Below are 22,908 nucleotides of genomic sequence, written 5' to 3' on the forward strand. Positions count from 1 at the left end.
TTGAACTTATATTTTGTACATAATGGGTCAAACAAAATGTTAGTAATTTCACTCGTTCTTTTAAACTGCACAGGGGGCTCGCAGCTCAGGCGGTATTTCTCCTGGACAGCGCCGCCCTAGACGAACCCCCCGCCAGATGCTGAAGCTTCCACTGCTGTTGAGGCTTGAAGAATAAAAGATAGTACATTTCTTCCCTTAGGGGCTTCGAAAGCATACCTTTTCTCAACTATTCTACATAACTAGAAGTAAAAATTAAATAGGAGAAAAACCAAGGTTTTATTTTAAAGTGTGTGTGTCCACACACTCCCGAGGCTTCTCATTCGGCGTAGAGGCTCCACCTAAAACACTACTTTCCTCTCCCTCACTTTCCTCTTCCTCTGGTTCCCACTCTCCGAGATCGGACCGGGCGCTGGAAATCAATAACAAATAAGCGGTCTTCGACCTGAAAGCAGGCGGGGCGGGCGCGCCTCCCGGGCATCCAAACCGAGCTTGACTAAGCCGGTCGTCAGCCGGCAGCGCCCCTCGGCTCCTCCTCCTCCAACGCCGACCTCCCCAAGATGGCGGGCGGCGGGGGCCCGCTTCCGCTTCCGGTGTGAGCGGCCCGGCCGGGGGGGCAAGATGGCGGCGGCAGTAGGGGTCCGCGGCCGGTGCGAGCTGCCACCGCGCTCCGGCCCAGGCTGGCTCCTCAGCCTTTCCGCCTTGCTGACTATGGCGGCTCGAGGGGCCTTCGCCACCACGCACTGGGTCGTCACGGAGGACGGGAAGATCCAGCAGCAGGTAGCGGCTGGGGCGCGCCTGTCCGCCCGCGCCGGCCCTCGCCCTGGGGGGGTTCCCCGGCCAGACCCCCGGCTAGTTGGCTCCGCGGGGCCCCGCCCCCAGCCTCCCTTCCCACGGTCCCCGCGCCCCGGCCCGGGTGACCCCGGCGCCGCCCGACCCCACTTGTGCCCTGGCCTTGGCCGCCTGCAAGTTCTCAGGCTTCCACCCTGGGGCGCGCGCCGCGTGGGGAGCGTCGCCCGGCCGCGGGGGTTCGGGCCCGGGGACGCTGTCTCGTGCTCGGGCTTCAGAGACCACAGCTCGGTTTGCCTGTCGCTGCCTCTGGTTCGCCTCGGGCCCACGCGTCACTGGCCCTCCTCGAGGAAGTAGAAGGCAGGTGGCAGCGCGGGGTCGCGGGTGGTGACAGCTCGGGCGCCGCCGGCGGGGTCGCTTGTTTCTGCTGCTCCCGCGCCCTCCGTCCGCCCTCGCCGGCGGCTCCGGCCCGCCCGCCCGGCGGTTTCAGCCGCTCCCGTTACCCAGGTCCGCAGGGGCTCGTCGCGGACAGCCGCTCCCCCGCGAAGCGACGCTCGGGGCCGCCTCGCTGGCCGCCCGCAGCTTCCCGCGGCCACCGCCGCCTGCGGCGTCCGTCCTGGCGGCGCCTCTTCAGCCGCCGCGGCCCCCGGAGGACGCGCGGCTTCCCGGGCTCCGGCGCCCGAGCGGACTCCTGCTTCCCTTACATAACTTTGTGATCGCCTGCGTTTTGCGGCTGCTGACGCCCAGAGAACACGCGTGTGTTTGTGTGAGCGTATTTACGCGCGTGTGTGCGTGAGTGCACACGCGTGTGTGTGCGTGAGCGTGTTTACGCGCGTGTGCCCCCGCGCGTGTGTGTTTGCGCGCGTGTGTGTGCGCGTGTGTGTTTGCGCGCGTGTGTGTGCGCGTGTGCGCCTGTGTCTGCTGCAGAAACTTGGGCACCGTGACGAGCTCAGCACTTGAAGCCGGTCTGAGAAGTTCGGCCGAGGATTAGAAAGTGAAGCGCATCCCCCTCGCGGCCTCGCCCGGGCGTGGGACCCACGGAGCCCGGTGCCTGGGCCTCGGGAGTTGCGTGACAGACGGTGGTAGGAACACAGTGCGGGGTTTACTTTTGTGTCGGGTGCGGTTCACATTTAGCTTAGCCGTGGGGTGCCCGTTTTATCTCAGGTCTGATGAATGAGTTCAACAAGATAGTTAAAAACCGGCGTTGGTATTGGCGAGTGGCTTTCAGCATGTCTGAGAAAAGACTGACTTCCTTTTCGGTGGCATGTTCTCTATGCGTAACTTAAATTAGAAAAAAAAAAAAAAACCCTTTTCATGGGCGTAGCAGCTGAGATTTAATAAATAGGTGCTCCGGGAACCCCAGAAGAGCCTGCGGGTTCACCTCTGAGGAAAGATGGGGAATGGTATGGCAATCCTGGCTACTTCCAGCCTGCTTTTGTTTCCTGACCATGGTTTCCCTGAGGCCCCCAAGAAGGGGGGCATGGGATTAATTCCCTCTTGCTGCAATTTGGGGATTCCTTCTGCCATTGGCTGTTCTGCAGTATTGTTTTTGGCCACAGCTATTTATACTCCATGACATTGATTTCTCCTTCTCATTTTGGTGTCCTGCCACTCAGCTGAGAAAGTAGCCCATCTGAAAAGTGAAAGCTGGTAGAAATGTATTACTTTTATGCTGAACATGGCCATGGGGAAGTAGGATCTGATTTGGTTTTTGTTTTTTTAACAAATTCCTTCGTTTTGCACATTGGATATATATGCTTTAGTGGGGAAAGGTATGGGTTGCTTCAGAAAGGGAGAGATCTAAAGAATTCTCTGCCAAGTCACCCCTGCAGTAATTCGTTAGGCTCACAGTTAGGAAAGCAAGATTTCTTTGCTATGTGCCTTTTTAAATGATCCTTTTCATTGCCTTTTCCAATATTTTGCTACACAGCATTTACTTAAGTTTGGGCAACCATAAACATTTATACCGCCCCAGCCAGGCATGGCTGAGCAGTTGAGTGCGACCTAGGAACCAGGAGATTGCAGTCCGGTTCCCGGTTGGGGCACATGCCCAGGTTGCGGGCTCAATCTCCCTGGTCTGGGGCGTGCTGGAGGCAGCCGATCAATGACAACTTTCTCATCATTGATGTTTCTCTCTCTCTCCCTCTCCATTCTTCTCTCTGAGATCAATAAAAAAAATTTTTTTTTTTAAATTATACCGGGAAAAAAGTTGGTGACTGTATTGTAACAATAAGAGGCTAGGGAAGGAAAGTTGGATTTAATCAGAGAAAAAAGGAGCACGTATAAATAAAGAGTTGATACCACACTCAGCTTCTGAGCTCCACTCTGATAGCTGTGTGTGCATTACCCATGTTGCCCTTCCAGCAATAATTTGAATGCAGGCAGAATCCAAACCTCAATTATAATTGTGATTAATTATCACATTTGGATATACTTATTAAAGAACTGAAAGATTCCTTTAGTATGTAGATTTGAGTATACTGCAGATCTATTCATACATTCAGAAATAAAGTTAATTAAAAGCTTAGCTTATATATGTAGTGTCCTACATGACATTCCAAATTCCTTGTTACTTGTTTTTGGTGATACTATCTGAATATGTTTTCCGTTTTAAAGTTGCCTAATATCAGGGGAAAGACCAAGGGCAAATTGAAATAACATCTTAGAAAACTAGAGTGACAAATACCTTTTGAAATTCTTCACCTGATATTTAAACCTGTTTACATGAGATATAATAGGTCATCGTTTTCATAGTGAATGTGGAGAAGTACTTATGAATTAAAACTCTGAATTGCCCAAAATACAGACTTAACTAGAGACATTTTCCATCATTATAGTTGAAGTTTAAAGTACAGTAAGTAGTCCTTCCCAGGAGAAGAGATGAACATTCATCTGGTGTTTCTATTTCTAGGCTTAGCAGATGATAAAGATAGGCCCCCACAAGTTACAGACTGCAGACTTGTGAACATGCATCTATATTGGAAGCCCTAGATCTGTAAAGGGGTTGAAATGGGGATTCAGTCAGAGCCAGGAAGCAGACATTCCTCCAGGCAGCCTCCTCACAATCAAAGCTGGAGCTGCTTCTGGCAGTAGCAGGTGTCTAGTACTTGGCATGGCAGCTCAGGAAATTGTTCTTTCCACAGTCCCTGCTCCAGCTAGGAAGCATATCATTCAGGGTTTTTAGGCTCCATGTTTACTGAGCTGCCACTGAACTCCCAGGAGCATTGTCCAGGAAATCCTGGAGCTGAGATGTGAAGAGAATGCTCTGGTCACTAAGTTCATTTCCCACTGGGTTCAGGGGATATCTAAAAAAAGGCCTCTCCTCTCCTTATCCTCTGCAGCTCTCTGTTTTTCTCCCAGCTTTGGGCTTTGGAATACTTCTGAACCATTAGTGCCCCTTACCTGAAAACTAGACCCTCTCATGTTATTTAAAGCGGAGGTCCTTTGGAGTCCATGGACTTGAGGAGTGGGCTATTATAATCTAGTCACTAGGAGGATCTATGGTGTGTGTAAGGCCAATGGATCTTTTTTTGGTTGACTTCATTGTGAAGAACAGGCTTCAAGATAAACATTTTTTGTTTCATTTTTTATGTTCTTTTTGCTTAATTACTAGTGTAGCAACCTCTATTTTCTATTTTTATCAAAAGTATATAGCAATTCAGTAGCATTGGAAGTTAAATAAACTTGTGAATTAGCCTAAGAGCCTAGCTACTATGTGTCACATCATTTCTGTGGAAAATTTTAATGTACCCTGTTCTAACAGATGGACTCTTAAAATGTTACCAGCTTGTTTCTTGCACCCTTATTGAATCAAGAGGTGTACTACTAGCTAGCACTGGACTCATTGCCTCTGGGAATTCTTTCTTCCTAAGTGCTCTGAAAATTTAAATAAATAGAGTATCATCTTTTTCAGCTCTCTTATAACATTATGACATTTATTTTCTTAGCTACTGTTTCCCTCTCCTCCAATCTTAGAATGATAGAATTTTAGATTTGAAAAAATTCTTTAAGAATATTTCGTACAACTCAGGTGAGAAAGTCATTCAGAGTCATGCAGCTGATGAATGGTATTTAGTCGTAACAATCAGTAAAAATGTATTTATCTGCAGGAGCATACAAGTGAGCACTTTGCAGTCAGTAACTTTGAAGCCTCCCCACTTCTGGTAACACCTACAAATGATGGGATAGAAATAAAAGCAAAGATGGGAAAAATGAAGGAAGTATCTTCTCTTTTCCAGTTTGCTTTACCTCTGCAGCATGTTTGTAGTGACTTCAAATTGGGGCGGGTGGTCAGAGGAGGGTCCCAAAAAGGTGTGAATTAGTTTGGGGGTTACTTAATCATTTTGCCTCCTACCAAACAGATGTCTTTGGAGTGCTGATCCTTGTAACTGCTCAAAACAAATGAGGTTTCTGACAAAATGATGTCCTGAAGCCTAGCAGCCTTGGCAAAGAACTGTTTGATAAGCAACTATTTCAGTAGCTATGACCTAAAGAAAAGCTATCACATTTAGTTAGACAGACTAAATCTTTTTTTAAAAAATATGTTTTTATTGACTTCAGAGAGAGAAGAAGGGAGAGGGAGAGAAAGAGAAAAATCAATGATGAGAGAGCCATTGATCGGCTGCCTCCTGCCTGCCCCCTCCTGGGGATTGAGTCCAAAACCCCAGCATGTGCCCTGACTGGGAATCAAACCACGATCTCCTGGATCCTAGGTAGATGCTCAACCGCTGAGCCATGCTGGCCGTGCCAGACTCAATCTTTATCTCTTGGTTTTAAGTGCTTATAAGTAAAAGAGTGGCTTAATTTTGGTCACACGTTAAGGTAATTTGGTTAATCTGGGAGAGAGCATCCATATAGTGCCATGAAGCTGACAGCTTTCTTTCAGAGCTTTTCAAAACAACCCATCTTTTTGTCATGGAGTAGTTTCCTTGTTTATACACTTCAGGGATTTACTTGGAACTGAGAGGCACAGTGGTTATTCACTAACTTGCTGGGCACCTGCTAACCCTTTGCGGTTTGTCCTAGACTTTGGCATCAAAGTGATTCTTATTCAGTCCATTATTTTTAGGTATTTCCCACTGTTATTTTTCTTCTTATAAATTACCCAGGTATTAACTTTGTTTATATTGTAGAGTACTAATAGGAACTTGGAAATATACTGAGATAAAGTGTAACTTTAAGTACTTTTCCAAATTATTTATTGAACAAGTATTTATTGACTGCTTACATTTTTGCCAGCTCTTTTCCTGTGGCCACTGTGACACAAAATTCTTTTTTTCTTTAGCAGTAAGCAAAGCACAGCTCTTTTAAAAATTATTTATTTACTTTTGGCTCTTCTTTCTCCATGTCTAGATCAGTGGTTCTCAAACTTTACTTTGCAAAAAAATAATCTGGGTTCTTGCCTAAAATACAGATTCCTGGGCCACCCAGAGTGTCTAATTCAGGAGGTTGATGGTGGAGCCAAAGATTCTACATTTCTATCAAACTCCTCAGAGATTGTGATGCAGATGGGTCACAGATTATTCTGAGAAATTCGGTTTTGTACCTTGTTCTTCCCCCAGCTTCTGTTCCAGCCTCTGTTTTTTACTCTTTGTGTATACCTGGGCAATCTCATCCTTCCTGAGGACTTAAGTTACCATATATATGCCGAGAATGTCCACATTTCTGTCTATAACTCATATTTTTTCTCCAGAGTTATAGATTCAAGGCCTTTATATAAACTTCTAATTCCATGTGACTGTCCTTAGGTATGTCAAGCTTCATGTGACCAAATCTCAACTTATTTTACCCCTACACCTGTGTCATGCTCTATTTTCCCAAATTTAATGAAACACCACCATTCACCATCCACACAATTGTCCATGTCAGAAATCTTGTCGTATTCTTTCACTTCTCCTTTCCCTTACTCCTTACCAACATCCTCAGTTTTCCTTTCTAATTATGTCTTACTTCCTCCCGTAGCCACTATCATTACTGTGATTCAGTAATGAAAATTTGAATTACAAAAGTAAAGCACAGCATTGTAAAAATAAATATCTAATATTTGGAGAGTATTTAAAGTATAAAGCGAAGTCCTTCTACCTCCGTACATTCTCATTCCCCAAGGAAAACTACCTTTAACAGTTTGGTACATATCCCAGGATATGGTCTCAATTTTTTAACATGTCTATGACCTGACCCTCCCTGCTGTCTAGCCTTATCTCTGTTCATCCTTGAGTGCCCCACCCTCACTCCAGAATATACATGCATATACACCTGGCTATATTTAACTTTTGTCAATGTCCCCAAATATGCTCTGTTCTCACTTGCTTCTGGGCCTTTGCATATGTTCTCCCCCCAAGAGGTCCCAATCAGGCTCACTTAGACTCTTCACAACCTCAACATCACCTTCTCAGGAAAGCTCCTGTAATGCCCAGATTTGGATAAGCTGTTCTTTCTGTGTGCTTTCAGAGCATCCTGTATTCCCTTAGGAAAGCTTTTACCATGTTTCATCTGTTCACTTGTGTAAAAGCCCTGTTAGACGACTGCCTGCTCCATGAAGGGAGTGGCTGTATCCATCTTCTCTGCACCCCACCGTCTCTCACTGTGCTTAATCACATATGCTACAATAGTATCTGCTGGCTGGGTGATGTAAGGAAATGAGAGAAAAGGTTCCTGCCTTTTAGGAATTTACCATGGTCCGAACGAAGCACAGGAGTCAGCCCTTGGCCTTCAGAAAAGGTGCTGGACACGGGTGAGAAGAGCTAGGTGTCAGAGACTACTCCTGCCTATCCGCTGTGATCAGGTTGTGTGTGCAAGGGAATCATCCATCTCATCACTGATGTTATCATCCAGAAAGTCCCCTTTATTGCTCAGACACCAAGAAGTATGGAGAAGCAACAGGAGACGTGAAAATAGTGACAAACAAAACAAGAAAAGCAGGGAAAAAAGAATCGGAAGGGGCAGAGGCGAGATAATGAGAAATGGCAGCTGCCCTGCTGAGGGTGAGGATCCACTGTGGGCTCAGCAGTTGCTGCAGTTTAGAAGCAGTGGTGGAGGAGGCAGGAGGCAGTCTGACCGGGAGGAAAGAGGGCTTGCCAGCCTGTCAGGTCAAAAAGTAGAACAGCTTGCCCTCCACAGTGTAGGGAGCAGGGTGTGGACAGCACCGGCACCTCAGCTGTACTCCGTGGTGGCAAAAGCAAAGGGAATTCCTCAGCTGAGTGGCTCTTTTATAGCCAGACACCTCAAAGGAGTCACTGTGCACACCGACTCTTCCCTGTCTTTGCCTAGGTCTCTTTTAAACCCACTTCAATCAGACCTTCATCCACATGTTTCCTGTCAAGGTACTGGGGCCTTTCATTTTGCCAAATTCAGTGCTCAGTTCTGAGTCATCTTAACTCATCCTCTTAGCAAGCCAGCATGTGTCCTCATACCTTACTGAACTACTTCTTACATGGCTTCCAGGACCCACCCTCTTCGTTTTCCTTTTAAACCTTGGCCGTGACCTCTCATTCTCTCCTTTTCTTCATGCGTCTTAAACACTGATGCCCCCCTTCCTTCCCTCTGTACATGTGCTCACCAGATGATCTTATGCAGTCTCATGGCATAAAATGCCATATATATTCTGGGGACTCCCAAATCATACCTGCAGTCTCTCCCTGAACTCCAGGCTCATATATCCAACTGCCTACTCAGCATTTCCACTTAGCTCCACTGGCACTATATATTTTTGCTTGTCTTTCTACAAGAACATAACCTAGGGCCTAAAACAGTGCCTGACATATGGTATAAACTCAGGAAATATTAAGTGAAAGGAAGAGAGAGCCTGTGCATGTCTGTGAGCAAGCAGTTACTTACTTATACCTGTTGTATCTCTTGCACGTCATTTCAGCCGACTGAAAGCCCACCACCATCTTAGTAGTCTGGAGGAGGAAACCTGCATTTACGTTAAAGGAAACAGACCAATTCCTTCATTCTCCCTGTTACGAGTAAAAGGTGTAGGCAACCTAAGACTTCTCTAAAAACGTAGTATCAGAACCAGCATTGTAAAACAGTGTCTCAGATATTCTGCTTTCCTGTGGGTATTTGGATATATTACCTCTCTAACATACCTTTTATGATATGCTCAAAGAACTCATATTTGAGGTTGTAGCATTATTAAATGAATTGCATATATAAATTTAGATAAGTCACTTAATATTAAGAAACTTCTTTAATGTAAACATGTACAAGAGAAGGATCTATTAAAAATCCATAAGGTCGTGACAGTTTTATACAAGCCAAAGTATATATTTGCTTTCAAGACATACTACTGGGCATTCACACTGGACAGATCATATTGTGCCTCCCATATTTGTTTAGTCAGTAGTAACTACTTCATGTATCTAACTTTAGAAAAGAGCCCACTTATGCATTTTTTACTAACATCTTACTTCAGTCCTCACTTTCCTTCTGAGGTACTTAGTTATTTTTTCATTAAAACCAGGTGACTGGCAAGAGGGAGGGAACCCAACAGTCAGTCTTTTCCACCTTGAATGGGGAGTTGAGATGGGTAATTAATTTTTAGTAAACTCAAGGGAGTAGATAGAGTACCTGCCAAAAGTGGCCAAATGGAGTCAGGTCAAATTTGTGCAAGTATTTGCTGAGTGTTTTTTGTGTGCCCATTAACGCTTGGCCAGCTTAGCTCACTCATTCAATACATGTTTGAATGGCTTCTTTGTCAGATACTTGGAATACAGCAGTGAGGGAGATACTGCGCTGCCTTCATAGAGTTTACATTTTATACAAACTCTAATTTAGGATTTTAACAGAAAACTTTTACTGTAATAAAAACAACTTAATGTCTGTATTTCACTGAACACTTTACCAAGTGTTTTCATATTATCTCATTTTATTCTCATATAGACCCAGTAAAATTGTGGGTATAGATCTCTCTATTGAGTGAAGAAGTTTCTGCCAAGTGGTTAAACTCCTTGCCCAAGGCCATGCAGGTAGCCATGCGGGTAGCCATGTGGGTGAGAAGTGCAGAATGTGAGCTCAAGCCCAGCTTTGATTCTAAACTCTGTTTTCTTTCCTGCAGTGCTAAACGTTGCTACTGACAACACAATTCTGTAGTTTTATTTGCAAAACAAATACCAAAATTAATTTTTTTTTCAATTTTATAATTGAACTTAAAATTATAAAATACATGCTCATCGTTCTAAGTTATCTTCAAGCTACTTAGTATGTTATACAATGAAAAGTGGAAGTTTTGTAACTACTCACAAACCTTTCTGGAAGCAATCACAGAATGTAGTTGTGTATTCTTCCCAAACGTTCCTACTCATTTGCAAACACATATATAGATTTAAACATGCAGCTGGAAACATTTTGTCTCACAACTATCGTTTATTCACTTAATTAGACTGAAACAACTGCCTATGTCAGAAATAAAAAGCTAACCCTTTCCACCTTAAGACTATGGTATTCAGTTGTATGGATATTCTGTGATTTACTTAACCAGTTCCCTAGTGAGGGACATTTAGATTGTTTCCAGGTTTTTACCATCATAAACAATGTTGCAGTGTTGCATGCTCATACATATATCTTTGAGTGCTTCGTGAGTATACTGAGTATATCTGTCTGTAAGATGAATTCTTTGAAATGGAATTTCCTGGTTCTGAGAATGCGTTATATTTAATTTCCTTAGATATTGCCCACTTGTCCTCCTAAGGGACTGCATCCAGAGTGTTTGAAAATACCCAGCAGTGTTTGGAATTTGTAAAACCTTTGTTCATAATCCAATTCTAGTGAAAGACCATGTATTTCATCCATTGCCCTTCACTGAAGTACTGTAGCCATAAGTAGAAGTATGAACAAAAAGCAACCTTCAATTTGGTTTTGTTATCTCCATAGAAAAATTAAACCTTTCTCATTAATGCTTATCTCACACTTGTTGGGATTGCAGTAAAAGAAATTAGTCAAGCGCACCTCCCCCCCCAGTTGATACTACTAATGTTTTGATGAGTAATCAAGTAAAACTTGATTGTGTCTTTTATAGAGCAGCAATTTCTAGCACAAATAGCAAGAATTTCCTGGCTGTTGAGTTTGCTATCACCTGAGTAATGATAAAGTTACTAAGATTCCATTTCTGGCACTGATTTTAGTGTCCCTTTTCTGATATTTGTTTAACAAATCTGCCTCAGCTTGGGTTGCTATAACAAAATACTATCAACTGGGTGGCTTAAGCAACAGAAGTTTATTTTCTCACAGTTTTGAAGGCTGGAAGTCCAAGATCAGCATGGTCAGATTCCCGTGAAGCTCTCTTTCTGGCTTGCAGATGGCTGCATTCTTGCTGTCACAGGGCAGAGAGAAAGAGAAAGTAAGCTCAGCTCTCTGGTGTCGCCTCTTATAAGGGCACTAATCCCATCCTGAGGGGCCCAACCTCATTGACCTCATCTAAACCAAATTACTTCCCAAAGGCCCATTCTCCAGTTACCATTACTTTAGAGGTTAGGGCTTCAACATATGTATTTTAGGAGGACACAATTCAATCTACAGCACCCATCTAACTAAGAACTTTCAAGCTGTCACCTGTCTTATTAATCACGATTATGTCCAGTATTATTTCTGATACTTAGTGAGGGCTTATATTAGTTTTCTAATGCTGCTGTTAAAAATCACTGAGCGACTTAAAACAACACAAATTTATCATCTTACAACTCTGGGTTAGGTTAGAAGTCCAATTCATATTTCACTGAAATCAAGGGGACAGTAGAACTATGTATCTTTTTGGAGGTTCTAGGGGAGAGTTCATTTCCTTGCCTTTTCTAGATGCCACCCACATTCCTTTCCTCTTGGCTTGGCCCCTTTTTATTACATCTTCAAAGCCAGCAACATTGCATCTCTGACCATTTCTCCTTAATCACATCTCTTTCTTTGACTTCCCTATTCCACTTTTGTTGTTGCTGTTATAGAACTGACTGCTTTTATTTTTAAGTATTTTTTAATTTTTAAAATTATAATTGACATAGCTATTCTACTTTTAAGGACCCTGTGATTACATTGGGCTTACCTGGATAATCCAGGTTCTACTCTCTATCTTAATTAAGATAATCTGAATAGAAACCTTAACTCCATCAGTTACCTTAATTTCCTCTTGCCATGTGACCTAACATTCAGAGATTCTGGGGATTGGGACATGGACATATCTATTAGACCATTGTTCTGTGTTTCATAAATATTTGCTACTGGAATGAGAGTCACTTCTGAGTTACATATAAAACAACTCTGTTTAGCTGTGATGTTTCTGTATATGTTTACAAGACTTTCATAACTACTGGAATGATAAATGTCCGTAACTCTAGTGTCCTGATCCAGTGTTTCACCCTCTTTCCTTGTAAAATTATAAATCGTCTACTTTATTCATTATGACTTCGTGTAGTTCTAGGTTACATAAATCAGAAAACCTAGACTAACAGTAATTTTATTAGAAGTTGTTCATGTTGAAAATGAAAAATTAACTTGACTATCAGTCAGGAAAATGGTGATTAGTTGATGTGAATATTCTCACGTGATTGGCTGCAACACTGCATATCCAAATCCAGGTTATAGCTATATAATATGCTTCAAATACCTAGATGATTTTATGTGGCTTTAAGCATGTACAACTGTGTCTTCCAGGAACTATGAAAATAAAAGGTAAAATCTAATTGAGTGTAAGACTTTTAAATAAGGATATAAGGCCATAAAAATTCATGTGATGGTCAGAATGCAATATTTTTTTAAAATATATATATCTTTATTGATTTCAGAGAGAGGAAGGGAGAGGGAGAGAGATAAAAACATCAGTGATGAGAGAGTCATTCATCGGCTGCCTCCTGCATGCCCCCACTGGGGATGGATCCCACAACCTGACCGGGAATCGAACTGCAATCTCCTGGATCCTAGGTCGATGCTCAACCACTGAGCCACGCCAGCTGGGCAAGATTCAGTATTTTTATTTAAAGTTTATTTTTAGTTTTGATAACTTAGTCTCCTACAAAATTGAGATTGGCTTTTAATTTCTCATTAAAATACTGGACAAGTACTCCAAAAGCAAAAATGTCATCTTTAACAAAAATATTTCCAAACCCGACAGTTTATAGTAATAGTGTTTTATTGATCTTATACAAGTAAATGTTTCTAGTAAAAGATCTGTTTATATTCGTATTAGCCCATGTACTTCCCTCTCAAGAGCTCAGGCTAGACTGGAATTTTGTGAACTTGCACTTCTCAAGACATGGAAGAAGGTACATGCAAAGTGGGGCAGGCTCTTTGGCCTTCCTCATCCCGACCCCCTAAAACGCATCTTCCTTGCTACTGTATTAGCCTGATGGGGTCACAAAGGTGAGGGTTCCTTGGACGATCATTTGAAAATGGCAGTGAACTAGATTTAAGATCAGGGTAAAAATCTAAGGGGAGGGAGGTAAGGAACAAGAAAATACAATAGATGTTGCCTTTTTGAGGTGTTTTGCCTGGCCCCATGTCTGTGAGAGGAACTTTTTCTCTATGAATATGTAAGGAAAAGCTACAGAATTGTTCCTCAGACCTGAGCTTACACTTGTCATTACAGTTCTTTTTAAAAAAATACATGTTGCATAGTGCTCTAAAGATTCCTTTTAATAAGATGACCTGTAGGTAGCACTTTCAAAAAGAAAAAGAAATACTTTATATATTTAAGTAATATGTGTTTCCTGTAGAAAAAGTCAGAAAACACAAGAAGAGAATAATTGTTACCCTCCAGAGACCCTGTGCTGAAAGCTTCAGAATGCCAAAACTCAAAAACACTTTAAGGAGAGGTTTATTGACTAAGGCCCCAACCAAGGAGGTAGGAGTCCTAGTGGTTCCTCAAATCTGTTTTAAGAAAGTACAAGGTTTAGGCTTCTTTTATGTTAAGGGAAGGGAGCATGGGAGGGGCTGTTTTTGTAAAAAGTCAAGCCCCAAGCAGAATTCCTCTAATGATTACCGTGTCTAAAGCTGGAGTTGCAGTATCACCATGAAGGCCGTGACAGCAACACTGGCTTGAACAAGTGGAGTCAGAGACTGAGCATTTCACCTCTTCCTAACCCCGGAGAGTCCACCAGCTAGAAACCACCATTCATAAAATATGATGTATTAAATGTCAGGTGGCTTTAAAGGATATTACCATTCCTTTCACAATGTGTATAAAATAGGAGTACAAAGGTTCCAGATATTGACTCATAGAGGGCCTGGTTCAGAGTCTTAATAAACCTTTATTGGTTGAGTGAATGGTGTGGTATTTTTAATCTTCTAAGGAGGAGGGGTGTTTGAAAGGAGAGAAATTTGAGCTGATTGATATTTGCCAAGGATAATCATCATCTCTTATAATTTAAGAACTTGAAAATGCCTCAATAAAAATATATGCCAGGCTATAAATCATTTGCCGCCAACCCTTACCTGGCAAAGGTCCATGTCATTTGCTGCCATGTAAAAAGAGAAACACAGCTGTCAGCGGACTCCCTTCCTTCCTTCTGCTAATCACTTCATACCTCCTCTAGCTGCTGTATCTTTGTTGAACTAAAAGCCTCAAGGAAATGAAAAGTATTTCCTCATATTTTAATGTTGGCCAAGCCCTTGCTATTCAAATATGATAAAACCCTGGGTATCTAGTATCTTTTTAATCTAAAACTAAGAGTATACTTTAAATGTTTCTCTCATGTAAACCTTCATTTGTCTCATTCTTTCATTCCTCTTACAGTTCTCCAAATATCAGGTAATCAGACTGCTTAGGTGTTTTGGAATGGGAATGTCATGCTCCCACTTTCATTCCCCCTCCCCCAATTGTTTTCTAAAAATCCTCATTGAAAAATACTTAATATAAAATCAAGTACTAAGTAGCCACCTCTTCAGAAATATCTGTAAAGTAAGCAGACTGTCTTTGGCTTCCTTATGTATAACTCTTTTGTACTCTGGCCACTGGCTGTAGCCTTTACATTTTGTCCTGTCAAAATTTTGGTGTGCTATAGTATATCACAAGTAATATACCATGTTGTAGAAAAGATTGGTGGGCTTCAAATTTAAATTGGCCCATATTCAATTTATTATAGTAGCTTTCCCTACCCCACCCACACATGCCTGTTGGGAATATGTTTAACTGCTATTGAAAGGAGAAGCAACATTTTCCACCTCTTATTGAGATAAATCTAGCATTTTGCTTGTAGGCCTTTGTTAGGTTTGATTGTTAATAGAGATTTATAGCTTGGGTGGTCATGTATAGGCCTTGCTGTTATATTTTTAGTGCCTTTTAAATTCAGAATCCAGTTTTAATGTAAATTTTAATATAGTGGGAAGGCCAGGGAGCAGTGAAGGGATCTCACCTTAAAAGCAAGACCATGGGAGATGATAACTGTATAACTAGAGAATGATAATTATGTGGTTCAGATCATTGCAATGAAAGTATGACTGGACGTTACTCAGGACTAGCATTTCTTTTTCTTCTGGCATCTCTGATTCGGTAGAATAAGCAAAAGCAGGTAAGTTCTGTCTGTAGTTAGTCAACATTGTCCAGTTGTTACAGTGTATATTATTAAAGCCAACTTTACTGTATGTTGTTCTTATCCCCTCTTTTTAAAATAATTTTTTAAAAAGCCGTCATATTCACCAAGGTCTAAGAAAAGGCTGTCTTCTGCATGTAAAAAGTTTGCTTTAAAATGAATTAGTTGAGCTAATGTCAATTTCTTAGAGGTTACAAAAAGATAGTTTCTTCTCAGAGTGGAACTTCCTGAAGGGTTGGTATGTAATTTGACAATGTGACACTATGAGAGAGCAGGAACTTCATTTCATCCTTTAGGTACCAAGGCCAGTGTCTTAGATTTTTCTAAAATTCCAAAAGGTGCGTGTGTATGTGTGTGAATTGTTTTTCCTTATTATAAATGTGTTATGTGTACATTCCAACAATTTGAAAATATATGTGTATAAAGTAAAAGCATGAATGTACTTCTCATCTCACTTTCCAAAAGACACCCCTGTTGTGCATGCACAGACATGTATACATTTATGTCTATAAAAATATACACATGTAATTTCTTTTAAAAATCATTGTTTTTTGTTAACTATACATGTTGAACATCTTTGCAGGACAGTAGACCTAGCTTTCTATATACCATTCCATTGGATAATGGATTTCCCTATTTCCTTATTGATGAACTTAGGTTGTTTCTTTTTTCTTTTTTTTTTTTCTTTTTTCAGCTAAAAGAGTTACAGTGAGCATCCTTGTATATATTTGCCTACTTGTTTAAGAATGGCTATAGGATAGTTTCCTAGAGTTTATATTTCCAGGTCAAAGGGTATATAACACTTACAACATTTTGATATCTGTTGTCAACCCTTCAAACGAATAAATTTATAAGCCTGCTATCAGCACATGAGAGTTCATCTTTCTACACCTTCAACAACATAGTCACTTGTTTATGATCCAGAGAACATGATTTGTAAGTAATAAATCTCCAGGTTATTTATATTATCTTTCATTTATGGCTTCTATAAATAGTTTTCAAAACTTGGTCCTTTTAGTATTTTTCTTTAATTACTTCCAAATCTGTTCAGATATGGAACGTGATAAGACAAGATAGTCTCTTTTTATTATTACAGGTGTGAATTGTCTTTTAAGGAATTTATCACTCGTTGCCAAATACTTCTCATGTTGAATATTTCTCATATAACCAGTCAAGTCAGAATATTCACTTCAAGAGCTTGCTTTCAAGTTGGAGTTCAAGGACAGCTGTCAAACCTGTCATTCTCTTTGCTGAAATTTATACCTGACCACCTTTGAAATACTCCTTTAGTTTTACTGAGCACCTAACACTGATTATAATGGGGATGAAACAGTAATTTAGAGCACATTAAAGGAAACTATTAATCCAAACAAATGTTAATGAAATTTGCGCTTTATTTATTTATTGCTTGCTTGTTTGCAGGTGGATTCACCAATGAACTTGAAGCATCCCCATGACTTAGTCATATTAATGAGACAAGAAACAACAGTTAACTACCTCAAAGAATTGGAGGTAAGGCAACTGGGCATGTGATATGCAGCTGAGACACGTATTGCCTTTCACAGGAGCTATTGTATTAAAAAAAAGTTAAACACATTATTGCTTAAGCCTGATTCTTTGACTTTTACAGGAATTTACTACTTTTAGATTATTTTTTAAAATAACATCTAATTAGAGTAACTTTTGAGTAATAATAAAACAGACTACCCTACTCTGGGTTTTATGCCTGATTCTTGACTCACTATATCCTTGAACAGAGTTTCCATGTATAAGTTTTTCCATCAGGTATGAAGAGGCATAATCTCTGGGGATATTCTTGGAAGGAGAGCTTGGGTAAATATGAAAAGGAAGAATGATTTTAATGCCCTGTAAAAAATATAATTTTTGTTCACTCCCAAGTAGTAAAAACTGGGGTCTTGATATTTTATGTTCTTATGATTGAGGTGAAAAGCATTTATCACCTTTCACCTTGAAAACTTGATGAGTGCTAATAAGATCTGACCTTTTTGTTTCTGTCACTGATTTCCATAAATTTATTTTGCTTAATAGCAAACTGTTAGTTATTTGAAAAACCAGGGGGGGTTTTCGTCAGAAAATCCCTGCTTAACAGTTACAGTGCAAATTGAATTCAAATTTTAAGGGAACTGTAAGTTGTAGAAAAAGTAAACCAGTTTGCAAGATGAGATTTAGAAAATTATTCAGAGTAATAAAAATCAGGTCAGAGTCTTGAGAGCTAGAAGGAATCGTGAAAATCATCCTCATTTTAGAGGGAAGGAAACAATTAGACCCAAAGACAGTGAATTGCCTGATTTCACATAGCAAGTTATGATAGAACCAGAGGCAAACACCATGTCTGTTGGCTTAAAAGCTGGAATACCTGTTAAACTGGGTAGCCATTTATTTTCTCATTATGTAAAAATCCCTAATTTCACTTATATAAATTCAAACTAGTACATCTATCAACAGAATAGTTATAATTTTACGTATTTTTAAATTTCTATGAATTAAGAAGTAGGAGCTTTCAGCACATATTAACCAGCTCTCTGTAGGTAGCAGTACTTTTAGAACAACTTATCATTTTTTAAATTGCCTTTCACCTTGTTTCTACCAGTTTTATCACTTATAAATTTGAAAGTGTTGATTTTAATGAATATTAGCAATCAAAGACAGTAGGTATATTTATCAGTCTTCATGCTGAAAGCTTGATCTGTTCTTTTTTAAACACAGTGTTCAAAAGATGCAGCAGTGCAGAAAATAGTTTTTATTTTCAGATGTGTAGGGACATTGTGTATGTTTAATGCTATCCCATTTTTTAGGGGGCAGGATGACATAATATAAAGAGAAGGAGACTTAAATTGGAGTATATACAGGGGACAAGCCATTCACCAACTCACTGAAAATACAAATGAAAAGTGTTGACTCCACTAATTTTTGGTTAAGGTAGTGCATTGAGTTTATACTTAATACACCCCTTTGCTTCATATATACAACATTGACAGATAAAATGTAAAATAGAAATCAAAATAAAATGTGTCCAGGCCTAAGAGCAACATAAACATCTCCATGGACCAGAAATGGAACAGAAACACTAAGCTGAGAAAGTGTCTGAAGCTATAAACCTGCTGGTCTCCAAGGTCAGGAGCACACTATGGTGTCTGGTGGTTCAGCGCTGAGGAGTAAAGGGGACTGGCAATTATCCATGCAAGATAAAGCAAGAGAGCCAGGCTTACTGCTGGAGGACTGGGATGGAGCCATTCTGTTCATGAAAAGAGTCTGGGGGAAACAAAACAGGAAGACGGAACAAAATGTGGTGATCAAAAGAGGAACCATCCAATGGTTCAATAATTGCATCTTCAATTTTCTGAAATCCATTTCAGGGCAAAATACTACTTTGAGGTAGGAACTCCAAACCAAAATTATAAGATCTGTTTCTGGACTTGGGAACTGGATAGAACCAAAACTGTTAGAGAGCAGAGATGGTCGTGGAGTGACTGGGAAGAGAGAGACAGAGATGAGGAGTGGCAGAGGATGACTCTGAGGTTATTGATCCAAGAAATTGAAAGGATGGATTGATGTTAGCTGAGATAGAGAAGACAAGGATGTGTGGGATTGGGGAGTTTGTGGAAATCGGTGATTGTTTGGCTTTGGTGTGCTAAGTCTGAGGTACCGATTAGACGTCTAAGTGGAATCAAGTAGGAAGTTGGTTCTTCAGGTGTGGACTCAGGGGTAAAGGTCTGGTTGGAGATATAAATTTGTTAATCATTGACGTGCAGACTTAAAGCCTTGAGACTAGATAATACAGTTCATAAATAAAGTAGTGGCAACTAGATAGGCTTCTTAGATATCAGGGGGAAAAAATGGAGGAATAACCTCAGTGTTAAGGGAAAATCAGTCAAACTAGAATTTTAGACTTTTTAAAACCCCATTCAAGAGTGAAGACAAAGCAAAGCTGCTTTCTGACATACAAAGACTAAGTGTACTAACCAGACACTCAATTTTTTAAAAATTAAAGGTATACTTTTGCAAGAAGAAAAGTAAACCCAGTGAAAGCTTCATTTTAATGGTCAGTAAAAACATTGGTGAAAAAGTTGTTAAATTTATTTAAGTATTTTGTGTGTGTGTGCTTTAAGAAGTAAAACTAAATAAAGTTAACAGTATGTGGTTGGGTTGGGGTATGATCAGTGATTAGATAAAGCATGTTACACTCTTGTCATGTTCAGGAGAAGGTAAAAGAAACAATAAATTAAAATCCTATTGGAAAATTGATGGTCAGACATATTAAAAACTTAAGAACATTGCCACCTTTCAAGTAGTCTTGCCAAAAGAAGTAGGAGTCTAGTGAAACCACAATATAATTTGTTTTTCAATATAATTAGTTTCCTTTGTCAATTTACTATTTTACTTTTTGTTTTAAAAGATTATTCTGAAAAGGGGTCTGTAGACTTCATTAGACTGCCAAAGAAGTCCACAACACAAAAAAGTTGAGAATCTTTGGATTCTGCTGTCAATGTACAGGAAATACAGAGGACATGGGGACATGTTAAATGAACCTAGAACATGCAAACATGCAGTCAGCAAAATCCTGTCAAGTAGCAAACTCTACAGGACAAATGACCCAATTTCTTTAACAAATAAATTACAAGGATTTAAAAAAAAAAAAAAAAACTAGAGAAGTAGTCAGTAGATTAAAAGAAACTTAAAGAGCCCAGCCAGGTGTGGCTCAGCGGTTGAGCATCAGCCTAGGATCCAGGAGACTGAGGTTCGATTCCCAGTCAGGGCACATGCCCAGGTTGTGGGCTCGATCCCCAGTCAGGGGCGTGTAGGAGGCAGCTGATCAATGATGACTCATTGATGTTTCTATCTCTCCCTCTCCCTCTCCCTTCCTCGCTCTGAAATCAACAAAGATTTTTTTTTTTTTTTAAAAAAGAAACTTAGACAATTAATTGCAGTGTGTGTTGTCCTCATCGGATTCAATTCAAACTGTATTTTAAAAAGAAGGAAGAAATAATTGGGAATTTGAACACAAACTAGATATTTGATATTAAGGAATTATTATTTTTTATATGTGATAATGGTGGTGTGGCTTTACTTTTAAAACATACTGAAATACAGTATTTGCTGACGAAAAATTTAACCAAAAATACAGGAAGGGCAAGCACTAAAATAACAAATGCAATAGATAGTTTCCAAACCTACAAATTAAGAGGAGATACTGGAAGAGGGGAGGGAACATTGAAAGTGTGACCACACACAGCAAGCAAGAAAAGATAAAAAAGCAATAGAGAAAAAATGATAAGCAGAAAGCCCAAAATAATATGGTTGAAATAAATCCAAAAAGATCAGCAATCACAATAAGCAAATTAAAGTCACTGATTAAAACTCAGCTGATCAGATCGGATTTGTTATTTAGACCAGCTATGCAGTACATACGAGAAATATGCCTTAAGTAACACAGAAAACACGGTTAAAAAAACACTTGACCATCTTTAAATAAAAAGTTCTTCAGCAAATGACACCATGACATTTAAATTAAAAGATAAGCTACAAGCTGGGAGAAGGTATTTGTAGTGCTTATAAATGATAGGGAATGAGTGCACAGAACTACTCTTTCCATAAATTCCTATAAATCAATTTTTTTTAAAAACTTACTGGGAGAAAATGGGCAAACTTGAACAGTCAATTTACAAAATATTTCATAAACATTGGAAATACATTTAGTCTCATTAATGATTGATTAGTTAAGATAATCTACATTTTGTTGCAGTATATTAGTCAGTTTTTGCATTGCCAGCAGACAGCCTCAGAATCTCAGTGCTGTTCTCACCTGTCTAGAGAGGCTTATTTATGTCAACTAAATTAACTGAGGGCATGTTCAGAATCCTTGACTTCCTTCGTAAAAGATTCTGGGAGTTCTTCAGCACATTAAATTCTCCTTTGTCTTGCATGGTATCTAGACTGTAGTATTAGAAAATCCATTGTGTTATTTTCTTCTCAACAGAAGCAATTAGTTGCTCAAAAAATTCACATAGAAGAGAATGAGGACAGAGACACAGGACTGGAACAAAGACATAACAAAGAGGATCCCGACTGCATCAAAGCCAAGGTGCCCTTGGGGGACCTGGACCTGTATGATGGCACCTACATAACGCTGGAGAGCAAAGACATCAGGTAAGGAGCTTCTCTTCCCTTCCCCAAAATTACGTTTTCTTGAACAGACCTTTCCCACATCAATAAATTATTTCTCTAATGAGAATAAGCTTCAGTCACAGGTAAGTTAATTAAAATTTGAAAGTTCAAAGTACATACTATGTGTGGAATTCTTACAAATCAGTTAGAAACATTTAATACCACAGCAGAAAATTGAAAAATTTATAGTAAAAGAAATACAAATGGCTAATAAACATGTAGAAAACATATTTCTCAGTAATGATCAAGTGAGTGTAAATTAAAACATTTAGATAGTTTCCATCTATCAAAACTGAAAAAAATACTTAAAAATTAGTAACTAGTGAAAATATGGAGATGCTGTCAACAGAAGTGTAAATTGATTTAATATTTCTAGAAAGAATTTAGCAGTGTTATATTAGTTTTTAAAAAGTCCCTGATCTTAACATTCTGTCACCAACCTATTTTCTCTCTCTTGATTTATCTTAAGTCGAACTCCAAAAATGTTTGACTCTGACAACACTACCTGAAAAGATTATGAATGTTGACTAATACTGGTTGTGAAGTTGAGATGTTTTGAGAATATGGTTCCATTAGGGAAAAATTAGAACTTTCTTCTTATTCATTGCTTCTTGCTCTTGATTTTAGCCCTGAAGATTATATAGACACAGAATCTCCTGTCCCTCCAGACCCTGAGCAACCTGATTGCACTAAAATCCTAGATCTTCCATATAGTATACATGCTTTCCAGCACTTGCGAGTAAGTAGAGAGATGTGGGACTTCTTTTTTTTTTTTTTATACAAATTTAGTCTCTTGCTTATCAATACTCTTTTTTTCTTCTCTCCTTCCAAACAGCTTTATAATTTTACAAACATCTTGTATTTCTTAAAATTCCTTCAAAATAAATGTTATGAGATACCAAACTATGGTCTTTTATAATCTTTTTTTTCTTCAATTCTTTTCTTCTTCAGGGTGTACAAGAGAGAGTTAATCTTTCTGCACCTCTACTACCTAAAGAAGATCCAGTCTTCACATATTTATCTAAAAGATTAGGAAGGAACATAGATGACATAGGTCATCTCATTCATGAAGGCCTGCAGAAGGTAAGTCATCAATGACTTAAAGAGCCGGGAGACTCTATGTGAACAGAAGATATTTTACTCTCAGGAAACTCCTGCCCAGCTTGTTTGTATCTAGACAGTGGTTTTAAATTATGGTTACATTAATAGAAACTGTATAGTTCCAAGCTAAGGAGAAACATTGGTAATCCAGCCCCCTTAACCAGGAAGGAATGCTAAAAAGATTCATTTAAACTAGTTCATAAAAAAATTATATACTAATATAAGCAACAGACCTTATAGGTTTGATTATACATTTTGAGTGTCAAAGAAAATTTAACATTAGTGTCTTTGCTGTATCTGTACGCAATACACAGATTACAAG

At 39.7% G+C, this 22,908-nt stretch overlaps 1 protein-coding gene across 4 annotated transcripts in view; it reads left to right on the forward strand.

Moving 5' to 3' along the window:
- The first annotated feature begins 618 nt into the window (after positions 1–618).
- The window catches only part of TTC17 (tetratricopeptide repeat domain 17), a 76,627-nt gene continuing 54,337 nt past the window's right edge, over positions 619–22,908 (forward strand). For all 4 annotated transcript variants that reach the window (XM_016197652.2, XM_016197653.2, XM_087821815.1 and 1 more), the window contains exons 1-5: positions 619–777; positions 16,722–16,811; positions 21,298–21,467; positions 22,113–22,224; positions 22,437–22,568. In XM_016197652.2, the coding sequence (XP_016053138.2) occupies positions 619–777; positions 16,722–16,811; positions 21,298–21,467; positions 22,113–22,224; positions 22,437–22,568 (663 nt within the window). The remainder of the gene's footprint in view (positions 778–16,721; positions 16,812–21,297; positions 21,468–22,112; positions 22,225–22,436; positions 22,569–22,908) is intronic.

This window comes from Miniopterus natalensis, chromosome 11 (genome assembly GCF_054644295.1).
Source record: "Miniopterus natalensis isolate mMinNat1 chromosome 11, mMinNat1.hap1, whole genome shotgun sequence".
NCBI classification, from domain to species: domain Eukaryota; kingdom Metazoa; phylum Chordata; class Mammalia; order Chiroptera; family Miniopteridae; genus Miniopterus; species Miniopterus natalensis.